Source organism: Eriocheir sinensis, chromosome 22, assembly GCF_024679095.1.
Source record: "Eriocheir sinensis breed Jianghai 21 chromosome 22, ASM2467909v1, whole genome shotgun sequence".
Taxonomy (NCBI): Eukaryota; Metazoa; Arthropoda; class Malacostraca; order Decapoda; family Varunidae; genus Eriocheir; species Eriocheir sinensis.
In genome coordinates, this window is record NC_066530.1 from 1,188,955 (window position 1) to 1,206,229 (window position 17,275).

General features: G+C 43.7%; 1 protein-coding gene across 3 annotated transcripts in view; it reads right to left on the reverse strand.

Annotated features, from left to right (window-relative positions):
- Positions 1-1,411: 1,411 nt before the first annotated feature.
- The window catches only part of LOC127001905 (uncharacterized), a 111,638-nt gene continuing 95,774 nt past the window's right edge, over positions 1,412-17,275 (reverse strand). For all 3 annotated transcript variants that reach the window (XM_050867139.1, XM_050867140.1, XM_050867138.1), the window contains exons 14-20: positions 17,060-17,231; positions 16,454-16,594; positions 14,797-14,989; positions 13,545-13,716; positions 11,765-11,857; positions 10,899-11,076; positions 1,412-9,797 (exon numbers count right to left, since the gene is read on the reverse strand). In XM_050867139.1, coding sequence (XP_050723096.1) covers positions 8,744-9,797; positions 10,899-11,076; positions 11,765-11,857; positions 13,545-13,716; positions 14,797-14,989; positions 16,454-16,594; positions 17,060-17,231 — 2,003 coding nt within the window. In that variant the 3' untranslated portion in view covers positions 1,412-8,743. The remainder of the gene's footprint in view (positions 9,798-10,898; positions 11,077-11,764; positions 11,858-13,544; positions 13,717-14,796; positions 14,990-16,453; positions 16,595-17,059; positions 17,232-17,275) is intronic.

Consider the following 17,275-nt stretch of genomic DNA (forward strand, 5'->3'; position numbering starts at 1 on the left):
CCTGCGACCTTGCAAACACCAGGAAGTTGGATAAAAATGGATTACTAATAAAAATAAATGAATGAGACGTTTCACCACTTCAACGTAATCTTAGGATACTTGTAATTGGCTTAAGTTGTATTATTGATTTACTTTAAGGCAAATAGATACTTTCTGTAGCCTTGTCAATGAAAATACCTGTATAACTCCTTCTCCCTTGTTGTTTACCTGCAACAATAAACTATCAATCAATCAATCACATCTGAACTTAATTATACGATCCTCGGCTTATCCACCAAACAAACCAGTTGGAATATTAAAATTATACCCCCTTCAGTGACTTCAAGTGTATATATAAACTCTATGCTTCTATGGATCCCTGTGGCACAGCTAAAGGGAACAGTACCTGGCGCTGGGCGGGGGAGCGGCGCCCGGCGAGTCCCGTACTGACACGACTCAGCACCGGCGTGACGTCACTGTTTCATTATTATTTAGAGACTGACCCGCCCGCCTGACGTGACTGACTGACTGATAGCTTAAAAGGTTGTGATCAGCTGGGAGAGTTTAGTTTGACGGCTTTTGTACTTCCTGCGGGCTTATATAGAGGAAAAAAAAAACTTCTTAAAAAAACTATATTTCCTACTGTTTTATACTAAAGGAAATGAATTTATCTACTTCATCAACGTAATTTTATGATACTTTTTAACTGGGTTTAGCAATGTTAATTCACCAAGGATAACACGAGAAGGCACATATATATAAACACATAGGCTATTAACCTCACCAGCAAATACTAGACTTTAGGCGAGCCACAAGTGAAACATAATTGATTGATTGATAGGTTAATATGAGGTTTAGGACCATGCCGAATCAGCTGAGTCGAGGGCTGGAGTTTAAGGCTAGATATTAAGTTGTTATCTAAGGGCAAAGTCCTCGCAGTGAGATCCAAAGCGTCCCAGCCAAAGCCTCGTCGGGCATGGTGGTGTCAGGGGGAATCTCTAAAATTTCGCCTGATTGTTTAAACTTCGCATTAGTCAACAACAATGTAGCTGATTTGACCCGTTTTTCATGAGTGGTTAGTTGGCTTCTTTATTTTTTTATATATATTTTTTTACGGGTGAGTTTGTAATATGTCAACTTAACTGTGTGGACATCTAACACTTCTAAGTAACCCAGTCCTAAAAACGGAATTAGAAAGCCAAGCTCGCCACATAACTTCGACTTTTTTTGTCTGCGAATTTTATTTTTGTTTCTTCTTAATTTTTCTATCTCCTACCCTTATTTTTTCCTTCTCTTCCCACTCTTTTCGTATATATATTCTCCCCTTTTGCGTTTTTATGTCTTCAAATTTTCCTTTTCCTTATACACGAATACCACTGGCGTTACGAAAGAAGTAATCCAGCGAACCCCAAGGAGAATGAATCAACTCGGGTCGACGTTTTGATACACCTCTCATTTATTAACACACAGCATCTTCATCATAATATAATAGTAGCTCTTAAGAAAATATTATTGTGTTTGGATCACAGACTTGTTGATTACGTGAGAGACACAGGCAGAAGACAATCATAACAGCCCCGGCGCTCACCAGAGAGAGGAAGAAACCGCGTTCGCCTAAGATCTCGCGTCACTACATGTAAAAAGAAAGAAAGAAACAAATAAACAACCATTCCAGCGACTCTGACGAAACCAGTGCTCACCCTATGGCAACACCTTCCTTCCTTTACTTCTAACCTGTTTATCGTGACACCAAAAACCGGTTAGCTTGCATTTTTTCCATACATGAACGAAAAAAAAGTGTTAAGTAAAATGTGTTATAACGAAACGACGAAACTGTTGTCATGTTGTGAGTGTTAGCTTTGTCAGAATCGCTAGAACGTACTATATGTAAAGCCAGCAAACCAGAAGCGTCCGTCTAGAGCTCCTGCCGCGTTTTAATTGGATATTTGAAGGGCGAGCGCAAGGCGAATGGTTTCCTGTTGGTGAACGCGAGGGAAGGGCGGGAGGAGGGCAAGGCCAGCGGGGGAAGACAGGAGATAAAACGCCGCCTTCTTGTGGTCTCGTCAGGAAGGGAAGTTACGACGGGGATGAACTGAGCCACCGCTACCTGATGTTCATATAATAATAGTAATAATAATAATAATAATAATAATAATAATAATAATAATAATAATAATGATAATAATAATGATGATAATAATAATAAAAATAATAATAATAATAATAAACACATTTGCCGTACTATATTAATTGTCCCTAAGGAGATTCACTCCTCTCGATCCTCTCTTCATGGGTTTTGATTCTCATGCTAAGGATAATCCGAACCAAAGTTGACGAAAAAAAAAAAAAAAAAGTATATATCGAACAGTGTTAAAGCTAATGATAATAATAATAATAACAATAATAATAAACAAACAAACGTCTACACACATAATTATTCACAACGTTATTCATTTTCTTCTTATTTTCCTTTCCTTTCCTTTTCTTTGCTCAGTTTGAATTTTCCCGAACGCGGTGGTGATCTAAGGCCTTTTAAAAATCAATAGTAACAAGAGTGTGGAGGGAACATGAAAGGAAGTACACACACACACACACACACACACACACACACACACACACACACACACACACACACACACACACACACACACACACACACATACACACACACACGAAATCTCTTCATAAAAATCTAACTTTCCTGATATGCCTTTTTCTTATTCTTTTTTTCTTTTTTTTTCTTTCTTTCTTCCTTCTTCCTTATTTGTTCTCCATCCTATCCTCATTTTTTTTTTTTACTTTATTACCATATACAGTTTTTCTTCCTTCCTCCTGTTCACTCCTTTTATCCTTCCACTTTGCCCTCCTTCCTTTCTTTTTCATCTTTCATTTAGTCAACTTCACTCCTTCCATTTATCTACCTTATCATGCAGCTCTTTCTCCTCATCTTTGCTTCCCTCCGTGTGAGCAGCTTCTTCTTTTAATAATCTGCCTATCTAATAAAGCTTTCATGTCTTTTTAGAGCCATATAAATAAACTATATAATGAAAACTGCGACGTATTTACATATCGGCCAATTCGCGAACTAATCCATTAATATAATATAAACAGAGCTCTATCTTAAGTTTTATCCTCACAGCATCTATATAAAAAGTGAGTTTTCATGAACCAAATACTGATTATCTATAACGATCACTCCATTAATGATTATATAAACACAACTCCATCGTTCTTACTCTAAACTTCGCATAAACTACATAAAAAAGCCAAGTAATTCATATAAACCTTCTTTTAAACAAGTAACGAATTTTCTTAACATTCTGGTATAGAGGTTAATGATCTGATTTTGCCCCTAGATTGTAGTTCATATGTTCAGTCCCTTATGTCTACTCCCCTGGCTAAATCAAGGCCTTTATTTTTTTAGCACTTGTCCCCTACCATTGTATCTTTTTAGTTTCCTGGTGCTACTTCCACATGTATCCTTAGTTGTATAATCACGCTATGTACTGCCTGGGGGTTGGGATGACATGTTCCTCCCTTCTCCTTTGTTGTTTACTTGTAACAATAAACTATCAATCAATATATAACTCTTCCATTTTCCTTTTTGTCACGTACGCAATGATAAAAGTAAAATACATATAAAGTAGAATGAATATCAAATGTACATCTTGTCTTATTACCAATGCATATCAGTAAGACGACGCAGGTGTGAATACAATCAACATTTCTATCTAAAGTCACCTGTTTTCTCTCTCTCTCTCTCTCTCTCTCTCTCTCTCTCTCTCTCTCTCTTCAAATTTCCCTTACATAATCAACCAGAAAGAGAATTAACAGCGTCTCCTTTCCCAGCCTTTCACTCGCACTTGCATTACAGTCGACCAAGACAAGAAAACAAATAATAAAGTCTCCCCGTGACATGCCTCGCCTCACGCTCGCCGCCCGTTTTCTGCAGACCTTCTGTTTTCCTCTCGCCCGAGTTACGAAAGATTGAGCGACCCCGTGAACGCGAGCGGCTCACAGGTTCACCACAGAGGACTCGCGGAAACCTTACACACAGTCTTAGAACACACACACACACACACGTACTGATATCCCAACCCCTTTCCCCAGTAGTACACAGCAAAACACAAACTTACTTAGGCGGTGTGGCACGAGTATATACATTTTCCGGCATCTTATTGTATTTCTCTACCAATGCAAGCATCTCTGAAGGTAAATCATGTCGTCACTCCACATCTCTTTCCTTTGTCCTACGATTCTATTTACCCATTTAAATACGTGACTTTTTAGGTGCGAAGTGGCTACCGAACTACCCCAAGATGCTCGTCCTGGAAGACCCAACACCAGAAGACGCCGGAAAAAAGTGTCCCCGTGACCCCGGCTTTACGAACACACGCACACACATCATCTAGTATACATGCCTACCGCTCTACTCTATTTTTGATTGCACCGCTACACAATAAAGGAGGAATGGTGTGTAGTTAAGCTCCATGGATAATAGTAGTAGTTGTAGTGGTAGTAGTAGGAGAAGGAGAAGGAAGAGGAGGAGGAGGAGTAGGAGGAGTAGGAATAGTTTTAGTAGTACGTTATGTCCTACGGTAGATAGTGTGTTCTGTTTTAACCATTCTACAAGTGTCATATGTCGTCTGCATGGCTGCATGGACCTAGCATCTATCACACCCTAGACAAATTACCACAGGAATTTTTTAAAACATTTATTTTTAACTATAATCTGCCAACATTATTATTTTTTATATGGAGTGTTTTAAGGAGAGTTAGTGCCTCTCAGACGTGGATATAAAGACAGGAAGAGGTAGGAAGAGAGAGCTTGTACCCACTGAGAGCGCTGGCGTCCCTGTATGCTCGGTTTTGTTGTCTGTTCAAAATAGTCTAGCGTATAAGCTCCGCCTCCTTCTCTCTAGCGACCAGTCAAATGCACTCTCGGATTAGCTCCGCCTCTCCGCTCCAGTAAACCCCGCCCAGTTAATCTCGCTCTCAGCTATCTAGCAACCAATCATATGCAGTTCAACTCTACGGAAAAACCCCCATCCCTAATACACATATAAGAGAGAAGGAGGGTTAGGAGATGAGGCTATAAATTTAGGCTAGGATATATACGGGACTAATCACCTTCAATTTGAACAGACTTGGAGAACAGCTAAAGAACCTCTGTCAGCCGAGATCTTGGGAACAGCACTATGTGGGGCCAGAGAGTAAGATGAAGAGCTGTTTGGTTGGAATGTCATTTGAATTACTGAGATAGAGAGAGAAAGAGAGAGGGAGAGAGGGGGAAGAATTACTTTGTGCAAGACCATTACCATCCGAAACCACACACTCCTTGCAGTTCCTTCCCTTCCCTGTCTCTGCTTGGGTCTGTGCCGCTGTCGCTTCATAGGCTACACTGTATTCATTTTAACCTGGCAATCAAGCCCCTCCCACTTCCCCATTAAGCGTATATCATTGGCCAGTCTACAAGCAAGCCACGCCCCCTCTCTAACTCAGGCTGCGTGGGATTGGTGGATACTGGGAAAGGTTGAGTCTTATTGGTATATGCTGGGCTAGAGCGGGCGGGGCTTATTTGTCAAGTTAACGTGAATAGGGTTTACTTCTGTCCTAACTCCGTGATGGCGATGTAACTTTGATCTGCCTACGCTTTCCGACATAAACCAACTAAATAACATTTCGTGCATTTGACTAACTCTTTTCAACCTCGTTTATCTTTTTATTTGTATTGAGGCACAGGTCATCTTACGTTCTGTACCTCTGACCAACTTTTTTTCTAACTCTTTTAGCTCTGGCTCGCTTTCGTCTCGACGCACAGACAATCCAACATAACGTTCTGTGCCTTTGACCATTTTTTTCGACTTGTTTTATCTTTGATTTTCATTTTTCCTTCAGGCACAGACCACATACCATTCTGTACCCCTTGCCATCTCTTTCCCCACCACCAACTTTGATCTATATCTATCTTAAGATACAGACGATCTTGCTCTATACCTTCTTCATCTATAATCTCTATTTCCCGTTGACCTGAGACACAGACCAACCACTCAGTATTCATTCTGTGTCTCTGTCCATCTCCTTTCACTATCGCCTTCACTTTCTAAAACACACTCACGAACAAACACACTGTCCATGATTCGGTACAATGATCACGTAGATCCTTATAGATACAAACGCTTTTGACGAACGTAAAGAATGATATACGGAGGAGCAGATGCTGTCAGTTATTTACAGTCTCCGCGACCCAGCTTGTCCTCTAAACCTCACCCTCTTCTCTTACCCGGGATAGCGCTGGTCACTAATCTTACCGTCGACTTCAACCCTAATGTTTACTCAGATTTTTTTTACTATCACTGACAAGAAAAGAAGAATTAAACAGCCAATCAGTGACTACTCAGGAAAGAGGGCGGGGTTTAAGAGCACAAGATGACTGGCGGGCGACTCGAGTTAGATTAGTTAGTTTGTTAATTAGTTAGTTACCGTAAGTACTCGTGCTAAAAATCGGATTTCTTTGATGAATTTTCTAAAGGTCAAATCTGCGAGTGTGAACCTTTGGCCACTCCTTTGACCTCTATTCAGGAACAGTAAGTAGCGGGCTTTTTTTTATATTTTTCTTTACGCCCTTGAACTGTCTCCTTTGCTGTAAAAAAAAAAAAGAAAAAAAAAGGGCGAGGTTAATTATGATATGGCTCCGAGTTTTGACACGAGCATCATGCGGTGGTTAGGCGCAGACAGTCAGCCTCAGTCAAAGCAGCACCCTGCATCCCACACACAGCCTATGAGCGCTAACATCCTGCACGTGGGAGAGATCGAAATCACAGATGGATGAATTAGAAAACGTGGTAATAAAAAGGATGAGATGACTACGTAGGGATGCTGCTCTGAGATGGTGCAACGTGATGACTCTTCAAGGATGCGACAGGGCGAGTTGCATATAAAAGTCCTTCTTTCAGGGGAAGTTTTAGGAGAACACGAGTTAGTACTATAAAAATATTTGCTGTACAGCACAGACAAGACTTTTAAAATACTGAAAGGGGGCAGGAAGAGTTTCAGTTCCAGTCAGTCTTTTTTTTTTTTTTTTTTGCTTTTTTTGCTCATTTGGAAGAGATGATACGGTAGAAATATTGCAGGAAATAAAGAATAAAACATTTCTTCAGAGGATGACGAAAATACGGTTGAAGAAAGAGAATACCGACGATGAGATGTGACTGCGACAAAGAAATATAGAAAAACAACATTCCAGAAGAGGATGGCAAAAAAGTGCGAATATCAATGATGAGATAGGAATATTGTAAAGAAATTAGTAAAAAAAAAAAACAATTTTCTTCAGAGGATAACAAAAAAAAAAAAAAATACGGTTGCAGAAATAGAATATCAACGATGAAATATGAATGCGACAAAGAAATAAATGAAAAGAACAAAAACAGAGGATGATAAAGATAAGGTTGCAGAAACAGAATATCAACGATGAAACATGAATGCGACAAAGAAATAAATGAAAAGAACAAAAACAGAGGATGATAAAGATAAGGTTGCAGAAATAGAATATCAACGATGAAACATGAATGCAACAAAGAAATTAATGAAAAAAAACAACAACAGAGGATGATAAAGATAAGGTTGCAGAAATAGAATATCAACGATGAAACATGAATGCAACAAAGAAATAAATGAAAAAACAACAACAACAGAGGATGATAAAGATAAGGTTGTAGGAAGAGAGTATATCAACGCTGAGATGTGAATACTGCAAAGAAACACCATAAAAAACAACAACAACAACAAGACGGTGATGACGATACAATAGCGGATCAAAAATTTAAATAAAATCCACTTGACCATGAGCTCGCTGGTGACATGGTGGCTCTCTTCTCGTCCTTCCTTCCTTCTTGTCCAACCACTGCCACGTGTTAGAGAGGGGAAAGGAGGGGGGCAGCCCGTATCAGGGAGGGGAAAGGAAGCACTCTGACGGGCCGGAGACAAGTGGTGGTGGTGGTGGTGGTCGTAGTGGTGGAAGAAGTGATATGTGTGGCTTTTGTAGTGGTTGTGGTTGTAAGGAAATGTTTATCAAGTCTGTCTGCCGCTGTTACATTCTATTGTGCGTGTTTAAAGAAGATTTCTCCTCCTCCTCCTCCTACGCTTTCTTCTTCGTCTATTTCCTTTTCTTCTTTATTTTTTCGCCTTTTCAACGGTGCCACCTCTCCTTAAAAATTGCTTCATAGTCTAGCATACGTCTGCGTCTTTCCAAGAGTTTGCTTTTTAACTCCAGGCAAGTGTTGTTAGCGGAACGCCCGAGTCACGCAACACACACTCACACAAGTTGTCCTGAGTCATTAGAAACCTACGCGCGAAGTGACGGAAGGAAAGAAACAAATGCCATGCTTGAACGAGGAGGTGATCCTGATGATGACTTGCAGGGGATGAAGGAATGCAAACAACGGAAAAGGAGAACTCCAAGAACTGAGGGAAAGTATCGAGCAACAGAACTGGAAGGGCAAGGAAGGAAGGCGATGACTCCAGTAAGCGGGCTGGAGGGAAGAACTGTGTTTCTCGCGACTGACTGATCCAGAGGGAGCGTCGAGGGCACCTGAAGTGTGAGGCGGAGCGCGGCGAGGCGCGGCGCTCCTGCCACGAAGACTGCTGACGAGGGTGGGGGTGCGGTGGGTGGGAAGGTGTCTTTGGAGGTGTTTGGGGAGGGTGGGGTTGTTTGGGGGTGTCGGGGAGTGGGTGGTGGGGGGTGAGAGCCTCGGGCTGGCCAGGGTCACAACATGGTGGACTCGGTGGGTGAGGGCGGCGGGTCCTGCAGGAAGGGATGCACCTTACACTCCAGTGCGGAGGCGGCCTTCCGCTTGGCCCTGCCCGGCACCTCCGTGGGCGGGGGCAGGAAGGAGGGGTAGGGGTTATGGCTCAAGGAGGCGGCCTGACCCTGGCCCTCCCTCACGGGCGAGGTGCCACCCGCGTGCTGGGGGAGAATCTTGTTGTGGCACACCATGGGGGGTGAGGCGGGGCGCGGGACCTCCCGCCGCGACTCCCGCCCGTGGTTGGCTATCCGCGGCTCCGCCTCCGCCGCCTCCTCCTGCGGCGGGTATCTCCTGGCGAGGGTGGGGCAGCGGGGGGAGCCGGGCCCCCCTGCCTCCTGCACACCGTGGCCACGCTGGCCGGTGCTCCGCTGCGCCTCCACCCCGTCGCCGCCTCCGCAGCCGTCGCTCCAGCCGCTGCTGCCGCCGCCGTCGCCGCCGCCGCCGCCGCCGTTCACGCCGTGGCCCACGTGGTTCTCCAGCAGCGCCGCGCCTGACGAGGTTTTCGCCGGCAGGAACTTGTCACAGGCGTCCCGCGAGAGTCTCCGCGCCGGCACGCCCATGCCGCAGGACTGCCCCGACCCCACGGCGCCCATGCCCCTGTTCTTATAGCTACTTTTTGATGCAGATTTTGTACTTGAGGAAGATTTGCCTTTGTTACTCCTGGGCGGCTCCACCCCGCCCCCCACGCCGGCTCCCGCCCCCCCGCCCAACGCCCGTCCGTTGGGCAGCCCCGCACTGGTGGTGGCCGCCGCCCCCTCCACCTGGTCCTTCAACGTCCCCGCGCCCGCGTCCCCACACGGCCCCGCCCCCGCCTCCTGGGTGCTGCTGCCGGGGCCCTGGGAGGTGCTCGTGGGGGAGCCGCTGTCCGCCGCCGCCTCCTCGGGGCCGTCGTAGTTCTGCATGCGCGCCGTCTGGATGGAGCTGAAGCCGCGGGCCGTGGTCAGGGACTCCACGGCCGAGTCCCGCCGGTTCATGTAGTGCTGGCGGCCCTGGCGGACCAGCTCCTCGTCCAGCCTGGGGGGAGGGCAAGAGGGGTGACTCTCTCTCTCTCTCTCTCTCTCTCTCTCTCTCTCTCTCTCTCTCTCTCTCTCTCTCTCTCTCTCCATCCGTCTGTACACTCACTATCGTATTATTAACAACACGAACTACTTTTGACACAGTATACCAACTCCCAATGCACACACACACACACACACACACACACACCACATGCTACTGACGCTGAAGTGAAGGTGAAGGACAAAGGGACAGCTTTTCAACAAACATTACTTTCCAACATTACCAACGGAGGAGATGAAGATGACTTACCCGTGGGAGTACCTGGTTGGCGGCGGGGAAAACGGAAATTGAACCGTGTCAGTGAAATGAGGAATCGAAGGGTGAATTTGGAGTCAGTCACCCTCGCTAACCCCCAAACTCGCTCACTAGTTTTGGGAACGTGAATTTGGAGTCAGTCACCCTCGCCAACCCTCAAACTCGCTCACTAGTTTTGGGAACCCTCTCACTTTTCTATAGTTTTTTTTAGCTCACTCTTCGTTAGTTCTTTTTTCCACTGACCCTTTTCTCTTATCTATCCTTCTATAATCCTATCATTCTGTAATCTATCCTCTTATCCTTACGCTCTTATTTTTTAATCTTTCAAATTCTTACATTTTTCTACAGTATTAAGTTTACTCTTCATTAACTCTCACACCCTCACATCTTTCTATAGTCCTTGATCTCTCTCTCTCTCTCTCTCTCTCTCTCTCTCTCTCTCTCTCTCTCTCTCTCTCTCTCTCTCTCTCTCTCTCTCTCTCTCTCTCTCTCTCTCTCTCTCTCTCTCTCTCTGATTCACTTATACCCATGTCGTTTAAGCTCATTCTTCTCTAGTTCTCACAATTTCATTCTTTTATATAGTCTTTAAGCTCACTCTTCACTGGTTCCTTCACCCTATATAACTGTTTCTTCTTTAACAACCCTTAATTTACCCTAACTTAGAAGCCTTCACCTTTTCCTCTAGTCCTTACGCCCTCTTTATTACTCCTTTCACCCTATTTGCCTGTACCCTTTCCAACAGCCCATAACTCACCCTTGCTTTCCGAACCCTCACCCTCTTAATCCTCTCCCCCCACTCACCCAATCTCAGGCGGCACCGGGAGCTCCTTCTTGAAGCCCTCCTTGCCCAGCAGCCAGTAGGTGGGCATCTCCCCCTTGCCCTTCAGCTTGGTCAGGCCGCGGTACTCCAGCTGGTAGCCTCCGACATCTCGAAGGACCGACCAAGTCTTCTCGCTGACGTGAATGCGCCAAGCCGAACCTGTGAGACGAGTAGATAGATTCGTAGACAGACAGACATATAGATAGATAGATAAATGGGTGAAATACTATATGGAAAACTTGCTAAGAGTATGAATAAAATGTAGGGGAAGTGAGAATTGAGTCTCTACCCATATGAAAAGGCTTGAACTTCACTTTGTGGCTGAGAGGCTGTAAAGGGAGCTAATTCTGATAAGGATGGCTGAAGTACTGAACTGGAAATATGCTTCATCCCGACAGAGGGAGAAAATATCATCAGCAAGAAAACAGTTTTTTTTTACATCAAAGGACACGGCTCAAGGGCAACAAAAAAGTGAAAAAAAAAGCCCGCTACTCGCCGCTCCCATAAAAGATAAAAGTAAAGAGTAGCCAAAAGAGAGGTCAGTTTCGGGTGGAGAGGTGCCTTGATACACCTCCCAAGGGTCATCATGGGACAATTTCACAGTTCCCCATGACTGGTTTGTAAGCTCCCAAACCAATACCAGAGCCTTCTAAATTTCCTTGTATAGTGTCTAGTGTTTATATTTAAGTTCACAAATTTGATGAAACTATACAGGAAGAGTCTTGTGGATTTAGTGTGGCATCGAAGACCTCACCATTTTGGATTGTATGGGATTCTATAATTTGGTTCGGGCTGTTACGAAGACACTGTGTTGGACTGTGAAATCGGCTCTAAATCGTTAACCAACCTGTCGACTCCATTCTCGAGGCCGTATTCACAGTGTCCCCGAAGAGGCAGTACCTGGGCATGGTCATCCCGACGACCCCGGCACAACACGGCCCTGCAGGAGAAGGAGGAAGAGGAGGAGGAGGTTAAAGAGGAAAAGCAAAGAGGAAAAACACGTGAAAAGCAATAAGGGAGAGAAGAAAGGAGGAGGAGGAGGAGGAGGGGGGATCATAGTGGAAAAGCAAAGAAGAAAAGATGAAAAAAAGGAATGAGGGAAAGAGAATAAGGGAGAGAAGGAACGAAGAACAGGAATAAGGGAAGGAGAATGAGGGAGAAAAGAAGGAGGAGGAGAAGGAGGAAGAGGTTAAAGAGGCAAAGCAATGGAGAAAAATATGAAAAAAAGGAATGAAGGAAAGTGAATAAGGGAGAGAAGGAACGAAGAACAGGAATAAGGGAAGGAGAATGAGGGAGAAAAGAAGGGAGGAGGAGGAGGAGGAGGAGGAGGAGGAGGAGGAGGTGAAGGTTAAAGAGGAAGAGCAAAGAAGAAAAGATGAAAAAAAGCAATGAGGGAAAGAAAAGGAGGGAGAGAAGGAACGAAGAAGGGGAATAAGGAAAGGAGAATGAGGGAGAAAAGAATGGAGGAGGAGGAGGAGGAGGAGGAAGAGGAGGTTAGAGAGGTAGAGCAATGGAAAAAAAATGTGAAAAAGCAAAAGGGAAAAAAAATGAGAGGGAGACAAGAATGAAGAAAAGGAATAAGGGAAATAAAATAAAGGAGAGAAGAAAGGAATATGAGGACGAGATTAAAAAAGAAAAAAAGAGAAAGCATGTGAAAAAGTAATGAGGCAATGAGGAAAAAGGAAAGAAGAAACTAAGAAAAGGAACGAGGGAGAGAAATCTAGAGAGAGAAAAAGATGGGAAAGAAATACTATGAGGTAAGAATGAGAAAAGACAATGGGAAGGAAAAAGAAAATCATGAGCAGAGGCAACGAGGAAGGGACTCGGGGATAACAATGAAAAGAAAAAAAAAGAGAGAGAGAAAAAAAAAAAAACCTAATTGATTGTAACATTAAAATCTCTCTCTTTATCTCTTGCTCTCTGTTTTTATCTATCTATAAGTCTATCTATCTCTCTATCTATCTAGTATCCATTTATCTATCTATTTATCCATCAATCTATCTATCTAAGTGTCTATATCTCCATTTATCGACGTGTCTTTCCCTCTATCCAACTCTTGCTCAATCTCTATTTTTCCTATCTATCTATCTATCTATCTATCTATTTATCCATCTATCTATCTATCGGTCTATCTATCTAACTGTCTGTATCTCCATTTATCTGTGTTTCTTTCTCTCTATCCATCTCTTGCTCAATCTCTATTTTTCCTATCTATCTATCTATCTGTCTATCTATCTATTTATCTATTTATCTATCTATTTATCTATCTATCTATCTATCTATCTATCTATCTATCTATCTATCTATCTAACTGTCTATCTCCGTTTATCTATGTTTCTTTCTCTCTAACCAACTCTTACTCTCTTTCTATCTATCTATCTATCTATCTATTTATCTATCTATCTATCTATCTATCTATCTAATAATCCATCTATCTGTCTATCTATCTGACTGTATCTCCGTTTATCTATGTTTCTTTCTCTATCCAACTCTTGCTTTCTTTCTATTTTCCATATCTATCTATTTATTTATCTATCTATCTATACGTCTACCTATCTATCTGTTTATTTACCTGACTCTCTCTCTCTCTCTCTCTCTCTCTCTCTCTCTCTCTCTCTCTCTCTCACCTGTGTGGATGCCAATGCGGACCATCAAGGGAATGTTGTGCAGGTGTCGGATCCTGAACTTCCCGGAGAGGTGCAGGAGGTCCAGGGCCATGGTGGCAATCTGCGAGGCGTGGTCGTCTATCTTCTTCGGCGCCCCGCCCACCACCATGTACGCGTCGCCTATCGTCTCGACCTGACCAGTGATACCCAGGACTCGTCTTTATTTTAGCTTTGATGTAAGGGAAGACACCACTCACACATAAAGGGATGGAGAGAACCTAACGTAATCTAACCTGAGCAGGACCCTATTTTAGCTTTGATGTAAGGGAAGAAACCACTCACACATAAATGGATGGAGAGAACCTAACGTAATCTAATCTGAGCAGGACCCTATTTTAGCTTTGGTATAAGGGAAGACACCACTCACACATAAAGGGATGGAGAGAACCTAACGTAATCTAACCTGAGCAGGACCCTATTTTAGCTTTGATGTAAGGGAAGAAACCACTCACACAAAAAGGGATGGAGAGAACCTAACGTAATCTAACCTGAGCAGGACCCTATTTTAGCTTTGATGTAAGGGAAGAAACCACATGCATAGAGAAAGCCTAACATAACCTGATTGATAAGTAGGATTGTTGATTTTAGCTTTAATATAATGGAAAGACACCACACACACACACACACACACACACACACACACACACACACACACACACACACACACACACACATAGAGAGATAATCTAATCTAGTCTGGCCGGAGCGATACGTAAGGCCGCTAAATTTAGATGTAGACAGACGGACAAAATCAAATATGCCCAGAGAGACAAACATGACTCTGCATTTAGCTTTAAGAAGGTAAAAAATAACGATAACCTTTAAACAGGAGCTAAGAGAAGACGCAGAACAAAGAGAAAGGAGATCACTAACGCAATAACACACATAAACAAGCACTAAACAAACTTATATACATTATTAGCGAGGTTAAAAAATCCTGAAGGAGCTATATAGAAGAGAAACACTAACCTCAAAACAGGGGCTAAAAAAAGACGTAGAACAAAGGGAAAGGAGATCACTAACACACATACGTACACACAAAAATAACCACCAAACTCTATATACACATTGCAGTGGTATAAAGAATTGTTGATGGCAGTTACGAAGCAATTTTGAGGAACAACAAAAAACCCTAAACTTTAAAAAGAGGCTCAGAAGTGATACAATACAAATAAAAAGAATACGACTAACAGAGAAACAACCGCCCAGTCACCTTGTACACGTTGTAGTGGTTGATGGTGGCGTCGAAGGCGGTGTAGAGGTCGTTGAGGAGGTCCACCACTTCGAAGGGCGTGGAGTAGGCCGAGATGCTGGTAAAGCCCACGATATCCGAGAAGTAGATCGTCACCTCCTCGAACTCCTCCGGGGCGACAGGCATCCCGAGCTTCAACTGGTCGGCCACGGAGCTGCGGAGAGGACGATGACGAGGATGAGGATGAGGAAGAGGAGGAGAAGGAGGGGGAGGAGGAAAGATGATGATGAGGATGGTGAGGAGAAGGAAAGATGATGATGGTGAAAAGGAGGAGGAAGAGAAAAAGGAGGAGGATGAGGAAAGATGATGATGATGAGGAGGAGGATGAGGAAGAGAAAAAGGAGGAGGATGAGGAAAGATGATGATGATGAGGAGGAGGATGAGGAAGAGGAGGAGAAGGAGGAGGAGGAGAAGGAAAGATGATGATGATGAAAAGGAGGAGGAAGAGAAAAAGGAGGAGGATGAGGAAAGATGATGATGATGAGGAGGAGGATGAGGAAGAGGAGGAGGAGGAGGAGGAGGAGGAGGAGGAGGAGAAGGAAAGATGATGATGATGATGAGGAGGAGGAGGAAGAGGAAAAGGAGGAGGATGAGGAAAGATGATGATGATGAGGATGAGGATGAGGAAGAGGAGGAGAAGGAAAGATGATGATGATGATGATGAGGAGGAGGAGGAAGAGGAGAAGGAGGAGGAGGAGGAGAAGGCAAGATGATGATGATGGTGAGGAGGAGGAGGAAGAGGAGAAGGAGGAGGAGGAGGAGGAGGAGGAGGAAAGATGATGATCATGATGAGGAGGAGGAAGAGGAGGAGGAGGAGGAGGAGGAGGAGGAGAAGGAAAGATGATGATGATGGTGAGGAGGAGGAGGAAGAGGAAGAGGAGAAGGAGGAGGAGGAGGAGGAGGAGGAGGAAGTGTGAGTAGGTTTGTCTGTGTTTCTGATGTCTGTCTTTGTTTGTCTGTGTTTGTTTCTGTCTCTTTGTCTTTCTCTTCCTGTTTTTTCTGTGTTGCATGATTTTGTGTCTGTCTGTCTGCCTGTGTGCTTAAGTGTCTGTCTTTAACTGTCTCTGTCTGTCTATCTGTCTCAACATTTTTTTTATTTATTTCTCCCGTAAAATACACAACACTTCCTGTCTCTCTATCCAACTCTTGTTTTCTTTCTATTTTTCATATCTATCTATCTATCTATCTTTTCCTTTCGTCCACAGTCCTCTGGTCGTCAATTTGCTTCACTCGATAATTTTTTCGTCCTTTCCTTCCCTTCCCTTCCCTTCCCTTCCTTTCCATTCCCTTCCCTTCCCTTCCCTTCCCTTCCCTCACACACATCTTATTTTTTAGTTCTTTCTTTCCTTCCTTCCTTGCTTCCTTCTTTTCTTCCTTCTTTTCTTCCTCTCTCTCTCTCTCTCTCTCTCTCTCTCTCTCTCTCTCTCTCTCTCTCTCTCTCTCTCTCTCTCTCTCTCTCCTTTCCTCTCTCCTGATTTTCTGATTTTCTTTGTAAATCTATGTAAATCTATGTAAATCTCCTTCCCTCTCTCCCTTCCTCCCTCTCTTCCTCTCCCTCCCTCTCTCCTCCCTTTCTCTCCCTCCCCCTCCTCCCCCACCTCATGCACCTGTCACACACCTGGGCAGCATACGGTTCAGCAGCTGTTCCGTCTTCTTCTTCTCCAGGTCCAGCTGCTCCGTGCGGTCCTTAATCAGCTCCTCCAGGTTGCTCGAGTACTTCTCCAGCATTTGGAACATTGTGTCCACGATGTTCTGCCGCCTGGGAGTGGAGGATGTTGATGTTAGTGCATTGGTAATTATTTTTTTGTTTGTGTTTACTTTATCATGTTTGTTTTGCCTTTTAGAAGTTGAAAATAATAGTGTTTAAAGGGACGTTGTTTACTCTATGTTTGTTAATTTTTTGCATATTCTTTTTTTTTACTTTGTTAATTTTTGTTTGTTTACATTTTTATATTTGCGTTTACTCTTTCTGTTTCCTCTTTTATATTAATTTTACATTTATCTCTTTATGTTTACACTTTCATGTTTGTTTACTCTTTGTTTAGTGTTATGTTTGTGTTTACTCTTTGTTTACTCTTTTTGTTTGTGTTTACTCTTTAAGTTTACTCTGTGTTTATGTCCCTTGACCGATCTCGACCTGCTATGACCTCTTGACCTTATCTTAATCTTCCATGACTTCCACTTAACCTTTCTTGACCTCCCTTCACCTCCTTCCTCGGCTCACCTGCCCTGGTTCAGCTTTTTGAAGAGGTCGTTGATCTGGTTGAAGTCTGGCCTCATCTCCGGCTGCTCCGCCCAACACTGCTTCATGACGTTGATGGCGTCGGGGGGCGCCGCACCCTTCGACACCGACGGCCGGATCATCGGGGGAGGCTTCTTGAGGCGGGCGATGATCTCTGAGGCGAGGAAAAGAGAAGAGTTAGGCATTTCTTTTATCACA